Source organism: Oncorhynchus mykiss, chromosome 4 (assembly GCF_013265735.2).
Source record: "Oncorhynchus mykiss isolate Arlee chromosome 4, USDA_OmykA_1.1, whole genome shotgun sequence".
In the NCBI taxonomy this organism is placed as follows: domain Eukaryota; kingdom Metazoa; phylum Chordata; class Actinopteri; order Salmoniformes; family Salmonidae; genus Oncorhynchus; species Oncorhynchus mykiss.
This window is the reverse complement of record NC_048568.1, coordinates 9,324,003-9,345,958: the sequence shown is the minus strand read 5'-3', so window position 1 is coordinate 9,345,958 and position 21,956 is coordinate 9,324,003. Positions and strand designations below refer to the sequence as shown.

Sequence of the window (21,956 nt, the reverse complement as noted above, 5' to 3'; positions counted from 1 at the left end):
AGTGCTAGGGCAAAAGGACTGAGTTTGGGAAACCCTGGACTATAGCATAAGACTCAAACCCTTGTATGCCCTTACTTTTCCCTGTGTCATTCACTCAGAACCACTTTGTGTACAGTATGGTGACAGGCAGAGCAGTGCCCAGCTACACAATAATTTGACAGCCTCGATAACAGTGTACATCATAACATTCCAGATATGCCAATAATCAGTCAAGTGTTTTGGTAGAGGTAAATAGTCAGTGGGTACAAAGAAAAGTTCTGGGACCTACAGAGAGTAAAACATTTCTAACCAAAGCATGCAATGATATACATTTAATGCAAATAGTCTTTAGTCACGTGCAAAAAAAATATGGTTATTTTCTTTTTATTGATAATAAATAGAAAAAATGTGATGCATTCCTGATGTAACATAACAAAAAGAAACAAATGTGAAACAAATGTCTTCAGTTAGTGGGTGATTTACTGGCCTTTCACATGTAATGCAGCTACCCATACAAAACAAAATGCACTGTCAGACATTTCCTTTCAAACTAAAATGGATCGCAAAAGTTGTCATATGCGTAATATGAACAATAGAAAACTGCAGTATCTTTTACCAGTTTTATTAATAAAATATCCTAAGAACAGTAAATTACATCTGACTTTCAACCTTCCCTTTCAGTTCATTCTGAAGAGAGTTTTGGGAAGAGCTCAGATAATATGGTACTTCTGAAATGATTGATCAAGCAACCCAAAAGCTTGGGGTCCATTTCTTTTTAATAATAATTTCCACAGGAAACCATGATAACATTGTGAAATGAATACAAAAATCAACATAATAACCTTTTAAAAAAAGCTCAGTCACACAATAGAAATGTTATTGCACAATAGGACCTCTTGCAGAGTAACAAGCCTCAGTACTACTCCTCTTCAAGTCTATTACATTTCAGACAAGAAACATAAGACATTGATTTTCTGATGCTTTAATAGGAACTAACTTTTTAGAAAGTTCTGTTGTTTGCAAGTATATTATATATATTTATTTTCTGTCTGAGTCCTGGGGGGCAGCTGTTGCCTGCTGGGACCTATAGTCTTGCCCCTGGCCCTGGGGGCCAGCGCCGGGCTGGGGGCCCACTGAAGAGTCATGGCCATGTGGGACCTGTGGCTGCATAGGGAAGTCTCTGGGGCCAACATGAGGGTATGGGGCCACCCCAGGGGGCAGGATGGAGTGATCAAGTGGTCCATAGTGCACGTAGGTATGTGGGGGTCCCATGGGTCGGGCCATAGGAGTGCTGCCGGAAACACCTAGGTAGAAGGAAAAATGAACAAACAAATTAAATATAACACTGTAGTACCAACATAACAATAGTATTTCAGTTGTGGTTAGCGATGCGAATAACAAAGACTCAACTTGAGATAAAAGCTGGGGGCCAGAATTCACCACCTACCGAATGGGGGAGGCACCGGTTCATAGTGAGAAGGTGGAGGAAGGTACCGGTTGTGTGGGGAAGGGGGACTGTAAGCACCAGGAGTTGGACGCCGATGTCCGGGTGGTATCAACGGGTGTCCGTTAGGCGGTGGGGGTCCAGGAGGCATCATGCCTGAGTGTCCGTTGTCTGGTCGGTACACGGGAGGCATGAAGGGTGGGGGAGGAGGGATGTGGTGGCGTCCGGGAATGGGACGGTAGCAGAGTCCGGAGGGATGGCTGATGACTGGTCTGAGGGGGCCGGGTCTTGAGTCGGGGGGGGGCCTGATGGGAGAGACCAGCAGGGAGCCAGGACCCTGAGGTCGAGTGTTCTAGAGGAACAACAACAAAAAATATTAAAACAAAGAATAGCAATAGGTCCATTGTACTTGTAGCCCTGCTGCTGGCACCAACAATGAGAGTCCCTTTCATCTGATTCAAACAGTTTCGTTAGGTTAGAACAAAACAAACAATTATGCACTGGTGAGAAAGACAACAATATCCCACAATAATAAGTCAAGTTACACAGTCCCACAAGAATCACACAACCAAGTGCTACACACCGATTCAGAATCAGGACCGTTTCCACAAAGCATTAACCTCAAAACACACACAGCTTTAAATGATAACACATTTGAGATATCCATCATGTAGTTGTGCTGAAGTTATGGCTTTGTAGAACAGTGTCACCAATTCATTCAGTGGGGGTCAGAGGGAGGGTGGGTGTTGTAATATAGGGAAAAAATAAAAAGGAGCTTACAGACGGGCCACGGGGAGCGGCAAAGGTCTTCAGACTTCAATGGGACTAGGGCGGCAAAAGGCAAGCAGTTTTGCAATTGTCGCCGTTCGTGGTACTCACTCCAGTGAGCTGCGGCGTTGGCTCTACGCTCAAGGCTTCAAAATATGCATGGTTGACCATTGAGCAGAGTCCATCTCGCCAACCAACCAATGTTTTAAAATCACAACCGTCGAGCTGACAACAACCGAGACCGCTGGCATCTACACACAGTAGGCAGAAATGTTCAGTTTACCGCAGCCCGTCTGTAAGCTCCTTAAAACAAGCAACCACGCATGTCAGACTCCAGCCAGCAATGTTAAGTCTGACAACCCTGTGAAGCCACTACCCAGCTGACTGCCACTCCAGCCACTGATCCACGGCTGGGGTAAGCATGCTCACACACACATCCACATCCCTGCCACTGCTGCCTCCAACATAATACTCACTGCCTCTGGTTTCTCTGTGGAGGCCTGGGCCTCAGCCTGTGACTCTAGTGAAGCGGTCTGTTTAGTGCAAACACACCCACATGATGGAGGAACAGGGGGGAGAGATGCCCATAAGACCGTAAGGACTCACGGTGTTTTGTTGAAACTTTCCTTCTCTAGTTCCATGTCACTTTTTCCCTCCTGACATTGTTACGTAATAAGGAAGTAAATAACCTGTGGACATTTTCAGTCAATTTGAGACACTTACCGAGCTGCCCAGATCGCTTGGTGAGGATGTACTTGGGGCCATGGTGTCTGTGGAGGATAAAAAGGGCAGAATGATTAGAGGAGATTTAGGATAAGGGCTCGATTAGGGATAATACCACATCAACCCTCATTGACAAAAAATACAATCCCTACCAGGTCTAGAAGCCACTGGGTGTTTGTGGTCAGGAGGGTAACGGCCGCGAGGTCGTGGTCCTGTTGGACAATAAATACACGGTGATACATCAACGTAAAACGTCAAATCTTCTAGAATGCTAACCTTGGCTCTCCTGGTTGTCATTAGGCACCTGACTCAAGACCACGTTACTGGTTCATGCTACCATCTATTTATAGCAAAGTCTGGTCTATTTGGTCATGTCATGGTAGGATATTATTCTTCCAGAACTAGAAGTACCAGTACCAGAATATTTGAGATTCTTCAAAGAAGCCACCCTTTGCCTTGATGACAGCTTTGCACACTTTTAGCATTCTCTCAACCAGCTTCATGAGGTAGTCACCTGGACTGCATTTCAATTAACAGGTGTGCCTTGTTAAAAGTTCATTTGTGTAATTTCTTTCCTTCTTAATGCATTTGAGCCAATCAGTTGTGTTGTGACAAGGTAGGGGTGTTATAAAGATGGTATTTTACCAAATAGGGCTAAGTCCATATTATGGCAAGAACAGCTCAAATAAGCAAAAAGAAACAGTCCATTACTTTAAGACATGAAGATCAGTCAATCTGGAAAATTTCAAGAACTTTTAAAGTTTCTTTAAGTGCAGTCGCAAAAACCATCAAGCTCTATGATGAAACTGGCTCTCATGAGAAACGCCACAGGAAAGACCAAGAGTTACCTCTGCTGCAGAGGATAAGTTCATTAGAGTTACCAGCCCAAATAAATGCTTCAGAGTTCAAGTAACAGACACATCTCAACATCAACTGTTCAGAGGAGACCACGTGAAGCAGGCCTTCATGGTCGAATTGCTGCAAAGAAACCACTAAAAGGACACCAATAAGAAGAGACTTGCTTGGGCCAATGAACAAGAGCAATGGAGATGAGACTGACAGAAATCTGTCCTTTGGTCTGAAGAGTACAAATGTGAGAGTTTTTGGTTCCAACCTTCGTGTCTTTTTGAGACGCAGAGTAGGTGAACGGATGATCTCCATATGTGTGGTTCCCACCGTGGAGCATGGAGGTGGTGTGGTGTGATAGTGCTTTGCTGGTGACACGGTCACCGATTTATTTAGAATTCAAGGGACACTTAACCAGCATGGCTACCACAGCAGTGGTACGGCATCCCATCTGGTTTGCGCTTAGTGGGACTATCATTTGTTTTTCAACAGGACAATGACACAACACACATCCAGGCTGTGTAAGGGCTATTTGACCAAGGAGAGTGATGGAGTGCTGCGTTCGTGCTTCGTAAGTGCTTCGTTTCTGGCCATTTTGAGCCTGTAATCGAACCCACAGATGCTGATGCTCCAGATACTCAACTAGTCTAAAAGGAGGCCAATTTTATTGCTTCCTTAATCAGAACAACAGTTTTCAGCTGTGCTAACATACTTGCAAAGGGGTTTTCTAAAGATCAATTAGCCTTTTAAAATTATACACTTGGATTAGCTAACACAACGTGCCATTGGAACACAGGAGTGATGGTTGCTGATAATGGGCCTCTGTACGCCTATGTAGATATTCCATAAAAAATAAAAAATAAACTTTCCAGCTACAATAGTCATTTACAACATTAATGTAGACACTGTATTTCTGGTCAATTTGATGTTATTTTAAATGGACAAAAAGAAATGCTTTTCTTTCAAAAACAAGGACATTTCTAAGTGACCCCAAACTTTTGAACGGTAGTGTATATTTTAAACATAAAAATGTATGGAATGCAGTAATCCCACAAGGGAAAGCAAAGGCTGAAGCTTTTGTAACCTAACGAGTTCCACACACAACAGCTGAACACAACAAAAACTCCACCATAATACTGAAAGAGCAAGAGGCATGCAAGAGCGGTTATTCCAAATTGTGAAAGCAAACGGGGGCATAGGAGCATTCTGGGTCGTCTGGACACGCAAACACAGGTGAGACAGATGGTAGTAGAGGGAGAAAAGATGGCAGTGAAAGAGACAGGAAAGAATGTCTTTGAAAATCAGAGAGGACGTAATCAGAAGACAAACATTAGGAAGAGGAAAAGGTCAGAGGTGGGTACCAGTAAGGAGCAGGATGAGAGCAGTAGGAAGAAAAATAAGTGAATTATTGAAACACCACAGCGGAGCTAAAGACAGGGAAAAGGAAAGGTGAAAAAGAAAGCGGGGAGTCAGGGCATACAAGGGTGAACAAGGGGGGTTTGATTGGCTGAGGGATGGTACTGCTCAGCCAATCAGCAGGGCCAAGGCTGTCCGGGCCGGGGGTTCAGGAGACTCCCGATAGGGCTCGTTCCTTCACCCCACAGGGGGGGCACCTGTGAACTTCTATCATGAGAGGAGGGGGAAGGGGCACCTCCACTCACAGATGAGGGACCATACTAATCACCTGTATAGCAAAACCATTTAACAAAACACTGTCAGTCTCTCCACATTGGACCAGCTGCAAGGAATACAAATCAAAACCTCAGGAAAACATGCATTTCAGAGGGTGGAAGTCAAACAGCAGATGGGGTATCAGACAGTCAAAAAGTCCAAGATCTAATTTGAAACGCAGTCACAGCTGATATCCAACCGACAAGACAATAGAAATGTCCAGGAACGTTACAGAACGTTCAGATAGAAATATGATTCTCTGTCCTCAAGAATAGTGTCATATCAGCCCTATTCATTTCATTTCTATCTGCAAGATATGTTCTGACAATTTTGCCTTACTGAATGCAGACGTGCCAGTCGCCAGCACTAAATAACGTGAACTGAGGATTGGTTCTTACCTCGTCGGAGAGGCATGGGAGCCATCCCAAGGGTGGGCTTGAACAGAGGCCTACGGAGCTCATTCAGCTTGCTGGACATGGAAGTCAGTCTAGGGTGAAAAAAAGAGACCAGGCATTTAGATTCTCAATACTGTACCTCCAAATCTAGACTAATACAGCTTGCAAAACTGTGACCAAAACACTTGCATTTGTGGCCCTTCGACTTGGCAGTGCAACCTTTGGTTCACAATGCTTCTCTTTTTACTTTACTATTATGACTCATTCAAAAAGTAAATGTGATATTGACCAAAAATTAACCAAATGAAAGGATTTGCCTGTCTCCATTTTGGGTGAGCAATAGGTGAGGTGCGCATTCTAATTAGCACAACCATATGACCGCTGCTTAAAATGCAATTCGGAAAAAGGCCGTTTGCAAAGCAGCTACTGTTGTTCTAGTTACAGAGAGGAGAGTCACAGCTTTCTGTAAGTATACAATGACATTTCTCAGCTCTCAATATGGAGCTCATGGCACCACTTAACAACCGGAGTAGGCTATGTAGTACATGGTTTTGATGCGCCGGTGGAGTGCACCATTTGCAGTGAATAGGGCTACATCCAGTAGCCTGGACGGGCCTAGTGCTGGAAATCTTTTGTAAGACATTACATTTGCTAATAAATTAGCTACCTAGTAATATTAACATATTTAGAGTTAGCAATCTAGATAAGTGTGTTGAGTTTCCACTTCCTCAGGTGGTGAATAATATAGCCTAGGTCAAGCTGTGTAGGCAGACATATTGGATCCTAATTGGACAGCTTTCACATCAAAATACCAATCATGCATTCCCTGGATGTGTTAGAAGAAATATCTTACTTTTTGAATCCTAGAATACCATCTCAGTTCGCTTGTCACTGGAGAAAAAAAATATTCTACTGGCTACTGTTGATAGTGAACAAAAAAGAAAGCTACAAAGACAACTAGCACTCGTCTTGGCTAGCCTACTGTAGACATATTGAACTCTCCTTCAAAAAGCAGTCTGTCTTGATTAAGGGACAACATACTATTTTTTAAATGTAAAATAATATTTTACAGGCTTACTTTAGAAAATACATTTCCGCAATTCTAACAAACAGAGCAATGTCTTACATTGCAAAATTATATCATACAGCTTTTTAATATATCATTAATTAATAACCAAATGTAGCCTATTACTAGCTGAATAGAGAGAGAAAGCATGCATCTCAATGGATTTATAAACTTCCACTGACAAAAAAGTCACATTGCACCCTGAGTAAATCTATCCAAATCAATGTTAGAACTCAAGGGCATGCTAATGTAAAGATGGCTAGTCATTATTAGCCTGGTTCTGTATGGAATGCAGGTACATTATGGGACACAGGTCAGGTCATTATATCCGTGCAGTGGCGAAAAATGTATGCAACCAAATCATGTGCTGGTGCCATCAACTAAATAAGCCTTGAGCCCTGCATTGGTATAGCCCAATTGAGTCTGTTGTATTAGTGTTGCACTCACAAGTTATGAAGGTGAATGTTTTCCTTCTTCTCGTTGAACATAGCTCGCTCTGCGGCGCGTGCAATCGCCTAGAGAGAAGGAATAGACATTTAAAATCTCCTGTTTTGGACTAAATTCACCTTACAAATGACTGGCCAAACAGAATACTTTTAAAAAAATGTCCTGATCCTAATGTATGTGCCATCGATGGGGGTTGAGAAATGAGACATGTTGTTTCTTTAACAAATGGACTAAAAAAAAGTTGTATTGTACAAACCCAGTTCTCGTGAGATTTCTGCTCCTGCTTAATGATCTGGGCTTTGTAGGACTTCTCGGTCCGTTTCAGCTTATCCTGGATCTCTTTAACGCGCTTCCTACACACCTTGACCTCCTCCTCTAGGGCCTTGCTGTCCACCTTCGTCAGCCGGTCTTCCTTGTTGGGGCGCTCAAACTCCTCCTTGGTCAGCTTCCTGTAAATCAAACTCTACTTTAAGTCCATTTGAAAACCTCAAACCTCACAGTAAAAGAATACAGTAAAAGACAATGATTTTTTATTTTTTTATGCTGTGGAACCATGGAGAACAAACCCTACTATAGTATTAATGCATGAACTGCACCACTTCTGATTCTACTTACTGCTGCAAAGCGTTCTCCTTCTGCTGGTACATCTCAGTCATGATGTCATTCTTCTGCTGCAGGGTCTTGTACTGGTTCTCCAGGTGGTTCTTGTCACTTTTCACCAACAAGATGTCATGCTCCAGCTTCTGAAATTGCTCTGTGGCGAAAACAAGTTGACAGTGTTGAGAGAGAAAAGGTAGTGATGCATATCAAATTCTAGTTGCTGGGACATACCTTCCAGCTCTTTCCTGGACTTCTCTTCGTTCAGCAGCTTGGTCATGAAGCGATCACGCTCTTCCTCCACAACAGACAGAGTGGTCTGGACCTGTGGAAAGTTCTGCCAACAGTTAGTGCAAGAGTTGACACACTTCTTGGTTCTGAGCACAAGTTTTACCTGCCTTCAGGTACACAGAAATCTGGGTCTGTTCAAGAAAGAACTCAGTCTTACCCGAGAGACGACCATCATTTGCTTAACGCGGTTTTGGATGATGGTCTGCTTGTCTGAAACAAATAATAGTAAACACAGTGACACGTTTCAGGAAAGTAGGCGTATGTACCGTGTCAATAATTCACAGGAGAGGCATTTGAATGTATAACTATCAAAATGCGTTTTCTTTTTTGCAAAATGCCTTCTGGTATGTGAACTTCCATGTGCCTTAATAACAAACTTGTATACCATCCGTAAATACGAGTACAAATGGTAAACTACGAGCCGAGTTAGTTTAGCCACAGAAAAAGGAAGGAACCTTCCCTCTAGTCTTGATTGGCTGAGATAATGGATGAGCTGGACGCGCCATGAAACGAGTTCGGATTGGTCTGCCATGTAGCACGCTTTGGTCTATAACATGAGCTTCTCAGTATGTGTAAGTAATCCTTTCTAACGCAGCTTTTTTGAAAAGATGCTCTCCACTTTTAGGAGGACCAAGTTTTGAAATCAGTGGACTGTCCGGTGGAAGCAGAGTATGATAGCTAAGTAGATGGAGAAAATTCTGTGGTTTGATTGCAAATATGCAGAGGCAGTCGAAAATAGAACACATTGAAGGCCGTTGTATTCTGGAGACAGGTGTTTTATACATCTTCAAATTAAGGGAAACTATTTTCAGATATAAGTTTCTAATTGTCAGAAAGTCGTTTTCTCATTGCAAAATAAAGCATATTGTTAGCTAGCTAACGTTAGCTGGCTGGATCGCCAGCTAATGTTAAGTGATTGATCTGTGTAATAATATTATTCATATCGCAGACGCATTTGCATTTCTAGTTATAGCCTAATGTTAGCTAGCTAGGTTAACATTGAACTAGTTGGTTAGTTTTAGCTACCAGGGGATTCATCCAAGGTTGTAACGTTATGAGTTTGGATTATGGTTAATTGTTTAGCTAGCTAAACAAAAGTCTCCACTATGCAAGTAACCAGATTTTATTTGATATGTGTGTGATCACCAGAGACGGTAATATGTGAAGAACATGACCTGCATAAAAGTCCAAATTAGGATATAACGTTAGGCCAACGAGACACTGTCCAAGTACTAAAATTCTCCAGTAGAATACCCTGCTTTTACTTCGTCACACGAATATCCGTAAGCTATTTTCTTAATTTGTATATAATGATTTTGTTGTGAGTTTATTTTCCTGTAATAATGAATACTAATTAGCTAAAGTTAAGACCTTGTCAGGTATATGATATGGTCATTATTTGAACTGGCTAGCCAACTAACAAGCTAGAAACAAACCAAACCAATGTTTAGAAATGTTCTTGGTTTGCTAGATTTTGGACCACCAGGCTGCTGATGTCATGCGGCCTGTCGTTTTTGTGATTCGATTTTCTCTTCATAATAGAATGTTCATGTCACTGCGACAACTGTCTACAGACATGTCGATAGACGTAGTGTAAACCAGCCTTTAGTCTTGAAATCTTTGGTTGTTTAGTACACGACCTCACATGTGAATCCTTAAAGAGATGGGTGGGGCTAAGGTTAAAGAGGGTGTGAACAATGCTGAATGGGTATAGACAAAGAAGAGCTCTCCAGTATGAGTTACAAGCTTATTAACTTTCAAAGCAGAATTACTTTCCCATTGTTCCTCAACTGTAGTGTATGAAATACCATTTTGTTGCTCCAAGTCTCTACCTTAATCCAATGTAAAAAACGATTTAAAATTTTGCTACATAAGACCAAATCACATGACGGTATCCTAATCAGAGAAGGCTGGTGGGAGGAGCTATAGGAGGACCGTCTCACTATAATGGCGTAAACGGAATGGAGTCAAGCACACTGTTTCCATGTTTTTCATTCCATTCCAGCCATTCCACGGAGCCCGTTCTCCTATAGCTCCTCCCACCAGCCTCCTCTGATTAGGACACAGTGTCAGGTGACTTACCGTTAAAGGCTTCCCCGTTAGCCACAACTCCACCTTTCAGGTCATCGCAGGCCTCCAGGTCTCCTAGCAGGTCAGACAGAACCTGCCAGAGAGGTTGAGAAGCACCAATTGAGACACTTTTCCCCTGGAATCAGTCAAGAAGTATTTTTTTTGGAACATAATAAAGGTGACATGTTTCTTTGTCATCAAGGTGTATTTGAGAAGGTGTGAACAGGAATTGATGTGTGTAACAATATCGTAACGTGTAAAAAACAAACCTCAACGTTGTGGTCCTTTTGAACGAGGGAATCCTCCAGGTCTTTCTGAGACTTGTAGTAGACTTTGATCCGCTCTCTTGTCTCCCTGTGCTTCTCCTCCCACAACTTGGCAGCATGGTGCAGCTGTAACAAGGAAATGAGGTCATAAGGACGGTGCTATGCAGGCCTTGCATGGCCAATGAGTCCTACACAATGTCTTGAGGCTTAAATTGTGAATCGTTGTTCCATATTGGTACTCACCGAGAGGTTCTCCTCCTTCAGGGTGGCAATATCCTTCTCCAGAACCTGGTGCTGGACATTCCGGGCATCTTCACGGAGCTTGACTTCATCCATCAGAATGGTAGACTACAGATTCAATGATAAGGATAATTAAAAGGAAATAAACACTTTACATTTGATTGTTGCAATGTTAATATATTTGACATATTTTCATTGGGCATGTTCACGTATATGACATATATACCTTGGAGAGTGCGTCCTGGGTCTTCTTGCTGTGCTTCAACTTCTCAATGGTTTTGTCCATTTCGGACATCTATGGGCAAAGATAATGATAAGCATAATGACAACCATCTTTCTCTGTGCTCATCAACGAGCCATCCTATTTAGGATAGTAGCTGGCTAATAGTAGCTGCCTATGCTATCTACATCACGAAAGCAACTGCTCTCTAGGGTGTCTCTTTCTCTCTGTGACTGCCCGCACAAATCCAGGTAGCTGTAATGGATTGTGGTCATTTTAGTCAATTACCACATTTTCTGCACCAAACTATGTTGAATATTTATTTGCCTGTTGAAAACTACAACGTCCCAAAGTTTGTGCTTGATTTGATTTCTCTCTAGAGAAACGGCACATTGAGCTCACACAATAAACTAACTTAATGGGATTCAAATAATTGAACCGACGTCAGAGAATTGGTTGTTCTGAAACATTTTAATTACAGCCAAATCGCTCAATACTACTCACCATATCTTCATGTTTCGCAGTGTTGGCCCGCTCTTTGTCAAAGGATATGGCGAGTAAGTGATTTTCCTCATCCAGGCGCTCATTTTGTCTCTCCATCTCTTGCACAATATTCTATTGGATAGAAAAAGAAAATGCGTAGTCAATTTAAACACTATGGAGAAGAAAACAATTATAATAAAACATTAAATAATTGTCAGCATGACAATGACATGTGATCAAGATAATATTTCTCAGAGACACCTCCAAATCCTGGATCTTCTCCAGAGATAAAGTGGCAGATTTTTCAGGCAGCTTTTGATTTTCTTTAAGTTCTTCGCCCTAAGGGGAACCCAGTAGAAATATACTGTCAAAACATTATGTCCCTTAATTCACATTGAACTCAAAATTCTGGATCTTAGTCAGTGAAAAGTCTCTGCAACTTACCCGTTGCTGCAGTTCAGCGACCTTTTGGAGTATCTCCTTCTTCTCTTGTTCAAGCATTTTCATCCTGTCCACCAGCTCTTTTTCAGTAGCTAATAAAATACATGACGAGAATATGAAATCAGACATGGTTTACACGTGACAAGGACAACAGCCTGTAAGCAATATGAATGAGGATTCACTAGGCACCCTAAATAGCCAGAGAGAAGAACTTACTTAGATATGACTTGCTTTTGACCTGTGAGGAGGAAAACAAAAAAGTGGCAGCAAACAGCCTCCTCAATGGTAGCATACAATACATCATAGAATAACATAAAGCAATCAGAAATTATGAAAGCGGTAACTGTGCAACAACGACTTACAGATAGAATGCTCCTCCAGAAGAGGAAGCCGATGACCCCGGCACCTGCAGTGACCAGCACGGGTTCACAGAACACGCTGTAGAAGTCTGGACCTGACTTCCAGTGCTCTGGCAGGCTGGTGACCATCTGGGGAGAGACAGGTCCAATCAGTATTACGACAGCACATGTCAGGCTTAGCAAATAAGTTGGGTAATAGTTGGCCTGAGATGACAGAAGAAAATAAGTGATGTTAAAAACATTGAACTAAACCATCAGGCATTCCAATGTTCCGTTTAAAAGCATGGCTAATGGATATCCCAATGAGCACCCTCTAGGTCAATGTAAAGAGGCATATCTTCAGATCAAATCAAGGTGGGTTTAGAAATAGACATAGACTATAACCTAGTTGTTGATCAAAATCAATAGAGAGAAGATTTGCCTTGACCTTATGTAATCAATTGGGATTGGATTGGCCTGGGGTCCTAACACTGTCCATCCATGGTGACCTTTGCACAATACAGAACTTCCATCGCAGTCTCTCAGTGAAATTCAGGGAATAGCTAAATGAATCACCACAGAGTGGATCTAACTAACAAGCCTTAGGCCTATGTGGATTTAGAGTGCAAAAGATTGCATCATGTAGCCTTTCACCCTGTAAAATGGCCAATAAACAAAACAGATGATTACATAACATATCACTAGACATGAGCCATGTGTAGATTTGAATGGCATGTAACCTCAGGTGATAGTTATGTAAGGGGAAGCTGTCAGAGCAAAATTCAATAACTTGAAGGCACCTCTCGATCTGACACCCAGATACAGGAAGAACAGATACTGCTAGTCTGGAAAGTGAGCCATTTTTTTTAATGAGGAAGAGGACAGGCAACTTCCACTTCGAAAAAAATCGAAACTAAGAGCAATCAAGTGACCCATTCTAGGCTGCAACTATTTGGGAAATGCATTAGGTATTGTTGGACAAAATCATTCCCCAAGACAATGAAGTTGCTAACAAGATTCAGTTTCAAATGTAGCTAGCCAGCCAGCCATATGGCGGCCTAAGACTTGACTTGCCAGCTAGCTACATTGTAGCCAACAACTTGCATATTGAAGTACAAGACAGTACAAGACAGACAGTTGATCAAATTCTGTCATCAGGGGCAAAGTGGGTAATGGGGTTGTTTCTTCCGAATCCATCGCTACTGTACGTTACTTTGACAGTTGAGCTGGCTATCAAGTTAGTTTGGCTTGTGACTTGCAATGCAAGTCGTTTGCGTAAACCCGAAAATCCTAATTTCACCAACTGATCAACGTTGTCAACTACTGGAGAGGATCCTTCATCGTGGTTCTATTTACCCAGGAGAGGACAATATGTACCTATCTTTCTAGCTACTATAACCTAAGCTTGAAGGTTAGCTTGCCAATGCTGGCTCTGCTTCGCCAACAACATGTCTACTAGCCTCCTTTTAGAGTTCTGAACGCGATTACTCTACGCAAAGCCTGGTAAAACGAGCGGCGGGATCATTTATATCCCACTCAATAAGCAAAACACCGGCTGTGGACACTTAACTTCAGCCTACACTTCACTAGAACACGTCTACAAAAAAATGGGAAAGGATCACTGAACCTGGGCTGCATTCAGTACGTTTTTACGTTCTGGAACGTTTAATTTAACGGAAACGGTGCTGTACTCAACTACCAGTTGAAAAAAAGGGGAAGGGTTGGGTAACGCTGTCAGCATGGCAAATGCCCCCCCAAATAAAAATAATACATGCATTGTCCCAGCAATAATAAAATAAGTATGAATACTTGAGTCCTAAGCACTACATGCAGGCAATTAGTCAATTACAATGGAAAGGAAAGCCCATTCACAAGAGAGAAATACATGAAGTAACTTACCATAACACCATATATTCCAAGATACTCATAAAACAGGGTGATGAGACGACCAGATAAAATTAGCACTGATACGAATGATGAACCACTCTGCTCATCTTCATGGAAATCAGTGACAGGAGGTGACTCCAGAGATCCTGGAAATACAGCACAAGCAAATTAGGTTAATGCATACAGTTTACATCTCACCACAATTTCAAAAGTAGGGAAATATAATGAACCTGAGGGAGGGTGATCCATGTCTACGCTAAGTCCCATGTCCAAGGTATTTTCCAAAATAGTTTCAGGGCCCCTCTGGATTTCTTCTGGAGTTTTAGAGCTTGCCTGATTGTCTTTGTTTCTGTTCAAGTACCCACTATCCTCCTCAATGCCCATATATGATATCTTGTGACCATCATGGGCAGGCTTCTCAGGTGCCTTAGTCTCTTCACCCATCTCTGTCACAGTGAGGTTGTCCTTGTCTATGTCCTCCACAGACTGCGGGAATGTCTTCTCTTCCTCCGCATCATCAGACATATCCACATCTTTTGAAACATTCAGAGAGGTGCAAACAGTGAGTAAATGTTCATGCATTACAATCTAACTGTCATTGTCAGGAAGTGTATTTGTTCTGTCAACAGATTACTATTTACTTTGTTGTACTTCTTGGGCATTTCTTAAATACAGCTTATTCTGCAAACCAAATCTCCAGGCATTATTATCACGTCATTAGCAATGTAATGAGACTTTCCAAATATTTATTTAACAAAAGGTTTTAATCCTCCTATACTCTGACATGAACATAAACTGAAAAAAATATATATTACCTGTGTCAGGGTGTAGTTGACTGCCCACTGCCATGGGAGCACTGTTTCTGGCCGTTGAGTACTTCTGACTCAGGGTGAACACCAATTCCTGGAAGTCGTCCAAGATGGAAGCTTCCTCAACAAACTCACCAGCCTCCTGCTGCAGGTCAGCGTTCTCCTGGGCATCCAGCATCCTCTCAATCTCATCCAGGATTGGGGTTTCAGAGGCTTCCAAAATGGCTTCCAGCACCTTTTCAATGTCCTTACTGGTGTTTGTCTGGGACAGCCAGGCAGCCTTCAGCTCCAGGTCAGAAAACAGGAACTCCACCCTAAAGAGATTCTGAAGACCTAGAATCTTTTGGAGGCGCTCCATATCCTCCTCCTTGAAGTGGTCTCGCAATAGTGTCAGCCTCAACACATTGTCACTGTATTCCGTCTCCTTGTTTGGAAGGGGATCCAGAACTGTATCTTTAAGTGAGGGTGTGTGGCTTTCAGCATCATTTTCAGTCTCATGCACCTCAGGTTCTATGTCAATAGCCTCGTCGTGTTGGACCACATCCAACACATCACTGGATACAACATCGGTTTGTGTATAATTATTGGGTTGCTCTGACCCAAATTCAGATAGACTTTCTGTGTCATTTTCATCAGTGTGCTCAGTTTTGGATGAAGACAATACCGCATTTTCATCCTCTAGCAACTCTTCCTCAATCTCTTCCCCCACTAGGTGTATTGAATCATCCTCCTCTATGGGGAGTTCAAGATGGCTCTCTTTCACCATTGTGTTTTTACTTGGATCTGGGATCTTCTGGTATGGTTCTCGCAATAGTCTAAAAAGCTCTGTACCACCCTGTTTAAATGTATTCTCTACTTGTGAGAAATCTATTGACTCCTCTTTTTGTATGGGGAGTTCTTCAACAGCTTGTTTCTGCTCTAATTCGTTAATTTTACTATCAAAGTCTGAGAGCATGTCTGTCTGTGAGAGCTGTTTAGGGACTGGGCTGTCATCTACTGTAAGATTCTCTGCTAAAGCCTCAGTGTGTCCTGCCTCATAAGCAGGAGGTGTTGAAGGTTCAATGTCAGCTTCTTCAGATTCATCCTCAAACTGCAACATCTGAGAATCCTCATCGGGTACTTTGACAGCATCCTCACTGAAATTAGAGTCCGCAGGTTGCTCAAAGATTAGCTCAGAGGAAGTAGAACAGCCAAATGACTCCTTGGGTTCTTCAATTTTGGGAGGCTGCTCTGGTGTAATCTCACCTTCGTCATCCTCCTCATTTTCCTCTGAACTGGCAACATGAGCTATTCTTTCCCCACCACTGACAACGTTAAAAACTGTATCACCAAATGCAGACCACAGGTTATTGTCCTTGGAGTCCTGTTTCTGTGTATGAGGTACCTCTGATAGACTGTCTTCCTCATCTGTATGATCAGATTCCAGAATGTTCTCGTGTTCCAAATTAGAACTTTCTTCAGAAAAAGCCAGCAATGGAGTTTCCCTGAGATGATAATCACTTTCCTCATCCTGCTGATATTCAGTCTTGTCACTTTCCTCATCATTGGAAGTGACAGCATCAAAAGTTATTCCAAGTGTGTTTTTTAACTCCGGAATAGGTCTGCCTTCTGAAAAACCATCAGGTGCATTTTCTAACTCAGGATCATCTTTGGATAGAGGTTCTGAGGGGGTTTCTTTGATCTCACCTTCCTCTGGTTCAACAACACTGTACGGCACAGAGTCCTCTGTCCTCTGCTGATCTTTCTGAAGGTAATCTTTGATCCTCTCAGCTGTGGTCTCAAGTACAGTGTTATATTCCACTCCCTTTGTGTCAAGAGTTTCAGGGTGAGGCAGAGAGGACTCTAAAGCCTCAAAATGTCTCAGATCATCATTATCTAGAACCTCTACAACCTTATCAATGTCCTCAGGAACATCCCTATCAATCTCATCATTTTCTAACAATGTCACTTCAGGTGGAGGCTCATCCACTTCCACCATGGTGCTCTCAGCACTTTTGTTTAGGTAAAAAGTCTCTGTGGTTACTTGCAAAGATTCCTCCTCGTCTGTTAACAATAAAGAGGAACCTAACAGTGAATCAATGTCATAACTGTCAAACTTATCGTGTCCAGTGTCAAAGCAAACAAAGTCGGTTTCCTGAAAAGAAAAAGAAAACATTGTTTGAGTCATACTACCTATTTCAGAAAGAAGTTCAGTCATTCCAGATAATGTTTTAAGCGATGATGCATTGGCAGTAGTGAACTAGGCCTACATCTATTTATTGACTTACCTCAGCAGGAATCTCCAATTCTTTTTCAGTGTATATGTGATTCATTACGAGTTGGTCCTTATTGAAGTAACCAAAGCGGTTACCAACCTATTGTAAGAAATGGAAACAAAACAGAGAATGAAACATGTTAACAAAACAGAAAAAGCTTCAACATTCCTTCTAGACTGCAATGTTATCACATAAAGTACCAGTAAGAAAGTTTGGACACACCTATTCATTCAAGAGTTTTTCTTTATTTTCTACATTGTAGAATAATAGTGAAGACATCAAAACTATGAAATAACACATATGGAATAATGTAGTAACCCCCAAAAAGTGTACAAAAAATATCTAAATATATTTGATATTCTTCAAAGTAGCCCAAATCAAATCAAATTTTATTGGTCACATACACTTGTTTAGCAGATGTTATTGCAGGTGTCGCAAAATGCTTGTGGTGTTGTTGAACCAGGAATGCTTTTCCAACAGTCTTGAAGGAGTTCCCACATATGTTGAGCTCTTGTTGGCTGCTTTTCCTTCACTCTGCGGTCCAATTCATCCCAAACCATCTCAAATTGGGTTGAGGTCGGGAGATTGTGGAGGCCAGGTCATCTGATGCAGCACTCCATCACTCAAAAAAAAAAAAAAACACACAAAAAGCCCAAAACAGCCTGGAGATGTGTTGGGTCATTGTCCTGCTGAGAAACAAATAATAGTCCCACTAAGCACAAACCACATGGGTTGGCGTATCACTGCAGAATGCTGTGGTAGCCATGCCAGTTAAGTGAGCCTTGAATTCTAAATAAATCACAGACAGTGTCACCAGCATAGCACCCCCACACCTCTTCCATGCTTCACGGTGGGAACCACACAAGTCGAGATAATTTGTTCACCTACTCTGCATCTCACAAAGACACGGCAGTTGGAACCAAAACTCTCAAATTTGTACTCATCAGACCAAAGGACAGATTTCCACCAGTCTAAATGTCCATTGCTCATGTGTCTAGGTCCAAGCAAGTCTCTTATTATTATTATTAGGGTCCTTCAGTAGTGGTTTCTTTGCAGCAATTCAACAATGAAGGCCCGATTCACACAGTCTCCTCTGATCAGTTGATGCTGGGCTATGTCTGTTACTTGAACTCTGTGAAGCATTTACTTGGGCTTCAATATGAGGTGCAGTTAACTCTAATGAACTTATCCTCTGCAGCAGAGGTAGCACCGGGTCTTCCTTTCTTGTGGCAGTCCTCATAAGAGCCAGTTTCATCATAGGACTTGATGGTTTTTGCGACTGCACTGTTCTTGCCATAATATGGACTTGGTATTTTACCAAATCTTCTGTATACCACCCGAACCTTGTCACAACACAACTGGCTCAAACGCATTAAGAAGGAAATAAATTCCACAAATAAAATTTGAATAAGGCACACCTGTTAATTGAAATGCATTCCAGGTGACTACCTCATGAAGCTGGTTGACAGAATGCCAAGTGTGTGCAAAGCAGTCATCAAGACATTGGATTCTTTGAAGAATCTAAAATATATTTTGATTTGTTTAACACTTTTTTGGTTGCTACATGATTCCATGTGTTTTCCAAAGTGTTGATGTCTTCACTATTATGCTACAATGTAGAAAATAGTACAAATAAAGTAAAACCATTGAATGAGTAGATGTGTCCAAACGTTTGACAGGTGCTGTAATGAAATATTAACTCATACTTACACTCCCTGCCCATATATTTGTCCTTTGGCTTGAGCGTTTATAGTAGACATATATAGTCTCTCCTTTTTTAAATGGCAGAAACCGACAGTCTGGTCCGGTGAAATCGCTAAAAGCTTTCCCCCGGCACAAGAGCACTGTGGAGAGGAATGATTCAAAGATCAGTTGTTTCACCCTTACCAAAGATTTCAGCCCATTACCTCAGCGTCCACCCTTTGTGCCCCATGCACAATCAGGGCGTGAATAGAATACAAATCACTAAAGTAAGCCTTGTTTTATCTGCTTTTCTTTTTACAGAGCCATAGTATCCAAAAGGAAAGCCAAGCATTAAGGGTAAATAGAATATTGTTTTTGTCTTGATAAGGTAGATGTAAAAAGAGAAGAACTTGCAAGCAGAGGGGTTAATGACATGCCAGTATTTTATGTCAACAATAGCTGGCTTTATAGCTAACCAGCCCTATACACCATCTTTGCTTCCTAAGCCAACAGAATTTTGATATATTTATGGTCCATTTAGTAAGTAACTATAGAGGTTGATTACAATCAAGCTAACATCTCTTATTGTGTGTAGCTAGCTAGTTATCTTACCAAAATTTCAGCCCATTACCTCAGCGTCCACCCTTTGTGCCCCATGCACAATCAGAGCGTGAATAGAATACAAATCACTAAAGTAAGCCTTGTTTTATCTGCTTCTCTTTTTACAGAGCCATAGTATTCAAAAGGAAAGGAAAGCCAAGCATTAAGGGTAATTGTTTTTGTCTTGATAAGGTAGATGTAAAAAGAGAAGAACTTGCAAGCAGAGGGGTGCAATAGCTAGCTTTATAGCTAACCAGGCCTATTACCATCTTGCAATTTGCTTCCTAAGCCAACAGAATTTGATATATTTATGGTCCATTTAGTAAGTAACTATAGAGGTTGATTACAATCAAGCACATCTCTTATTGTGTGTAGCTAGCTAGTGGCAGTCGCCAGATCAACTGGCAAGTTGTCATGTAGCTAGTTAGTCAACTAGTAATCCGGGTCAACAGCATCAATGTAAATATAAGTTTAAACCGTCCCCTCGCACCATACCCGGGCGCGAACCAGGGACCCTCTGCACACATCAACAGTCACCCTCGCATCGTTACCCATCGCTCCACAAACGCCGCGGCCCTTGCAGAGCAAGGGGAACTACTACTTCAATGTTTCAGAGCAAGTGGCGTCACTGATTGAAACGCTATTTAGCGCCCACGCTAACTAAGCTAGCCGTTTCACATCCGTTACATTAGGTTATTATGTATTGGTATTTACAACTTCCCTTTGAAATGACAACACCGGTCAAGCTAGCTAGCTATGGAAAGATGGAAGTATCCTGAAAGTTCGCTTGAGTTCAGCGCCAAGTACTTACTACTGCATTCCTCGTCTGCACAGCTTTTGAAGTCGGAGAATCTCCCTTCGACTGCGGCTTTGGATATGAAATTATGAATACATAAAATAAAAATGTATACGTAAGAAACATTTACAGCCATGTTGGTAATTGGGCTGGCTGGTTCTGCTGGAGCATGAACAGATGAAGCCTACACGTCGGAAAATCCAAGGCTGGAACAATTCGTAGGATGTTGATCGTAGAGGCAAATATCAAAATCTGGGCAGATAATGTCAAAAATAAGAGCAAGGACATGAAACCAGAACGCAGAATAAAAGCTTCTTATTGCGTCACAATACAAGTTCTGATTCGGGTTTATCACGTATTTGTTGGATAGAACTAAACCGTCCACAAGTTTACTGACAAGTGAACGCAAAATCCCATTTGATTTGACGATCTGACTACCGCAGATTTATTATGATACATCAAAAGCACATGTTGATTGTTTTGGTACCCAGTGCCTGAAAAACAGAGAGGATGTGACTCACATTTTCAGGGTGGGCTATAAACTACATTTATATTAACCTGTAAAAGTCAGAATTGATCAAATAAATGTTAATACAAATGCCTAGTTGCTGGACGAAGCTACGGGTTGGCGATCCAGTTGTTTTTGTTTCACCCGTTATCAAAATAGTAGCCACTCCCACCCGACTAGACTACAATCACCCCATTAAACCTGAGGACATAATTTTACTCACATTTGGGAGGACCCTCAATGACCGTAATGATCCAAGCTGCATGTCATTGCCAATGAAATGACAAAACAAAGCATTGCAACAAATTACAGGCCTATACCAAAGACAATTTATTTAATTACATTTTTTGATTTAACATTTATCTAGGCAAGTCAGTTAAAAAAATAGTTTCTTATTTACAATTACGGCCTACCCCGGATAAACCCGGACAACGCTGGGCCAATTGTGCGCTTCCCTATGGGACTCCCAATCACAGCTGGTTGTGATACAACCTGGAATCAAACCAGGGTCTGTGTAGACAGAAGCTGTTTTTCAGTCTCTCGATCTCAAGGCCATCAGACTGCGAAACATCACTAGCACATCAGAGGCGGCTGCCTATAGACAAAAATTTGGAATCACTGCCAATTTTAGAAATGGATCACTGCCACTTGAATAATGTTTCCGTATCTAGCATTACTCATCTCATCACGAACCAGCTCGAAGTTCGTAACAAAAAGGAGACAAGGTGGAGATAAGGAATAACAAAATATATTTATTAACTGAAGTAAACTAAATACAATTAACAATGGTGAGTGTTTGTGTGCATAAAGGTGATAATGAAGAGTGTTGAAAGGTACCAAAGCAACCAAATGGCCACAAAAATGCCACAACCAAAATCTATAAGTGTGCATGCATGGAGGGTCTCCCCAATGAATGGGGAATTGGTGCATTTATCCGGGGACACACCCGGGCCCAGGTGTGTCCCATGTCGCTGACGACCCTCCCAGCTCAGCCCGCCAACATCCTAATAAGGAAAACAAGAGCAAAGCGAAAGAATACGGCAGACAGAGCAGGAGGGTCGTCACAATATGTAAAAACTGCACTCCACACTATTCTACGGTATCTTAGGTCACTTTTCAATTGTGTTTACATA

General features: G+C 41.8%; 1 protein-coding gene across 2 annotated transcripts; it reads right to left on the bottom strand.

The window, feature by feature from the left end:
- Window positions 1-587: 587 nt before the first annotated feature.
- Window positions 588-20,974, bottom strand: LOC118964432 (transport and Golgi organization protein 1 homolog). Of its 2 annotated transcripts, none has more exons than XM_036975583.1 (25): window positions 20,331-20,974; window positions 18,947-19,080; window positions 17,249-17,335; window positions 14,988-17,115; window positions 14,403-14,705; window positions 14,185-14,318; window positions 12,310-12,435; window positions 12,164-12,185; window positions 11,951-12,039; window positions 11,768-11,845; window positions 11,528-11,638; window positions 11,030-11,098; window positions 10,807-10,911; window positions 10,567-10,689; window positions 10,310-10,391; window positions 8,385-8,437; window positions 8,171-8,273; window positions 7,955-8,093; window positions 7,596-7,788; window positions 7,340-7,407; window positions 5,830-5,918; window positions 3,067-3,126; window positions 2,915-2,961; window positions 1,427-1,775; window positions 588-1,283 (listed from the first exon to the last, which is right to left on the bottom strand). In XM_036975583.1, exons 1-25 carry the CDS (start codon window positions 20,449-20,451, stop codon window positions 1,018-1,020), a joined length of 5,079 nt encoding a protein of 1,692 aa, XP_036831478.1. In that variant the 5' UTR covers window positions 20,452-20,974; the 3' UTR covers window positions 588-1,017. The 2 variants fall into 2 exon arrangements, with proteins under 2 accessions (XP_036831478.1, XP_036831479.1); XM_036975584.1 differs by having other exon boundaries at window positions 8,171-8,261; window positions 20,331-20,973.
- Between the last annotated feature and the right edge of the window lie 982 nt (window positions 20,975-21,956).

Coding starts and splice junctions, on each gene's coding strand:
- LOC118964432 (XM_036975583.1), bottom strand. CDS start 20,451: ATGGCTGTAAATGTTTCTTACGTATACATTTTTATTTTATGTATTCAT. Junction 14,706..14,987: donor TCAACTACACCCTGACACAG/GTAATATATATT, acceptor ATGTTTCAAAAG/ATGTGGATATGTCTGATGAT. Junction 10,392..10,566: donor AAAAGGACCACAACGTTGAG/GTTTGTTTTTTA, acceptor CCTCTCTGGCAG/GTTCTGTCTGACCTGCTAGG.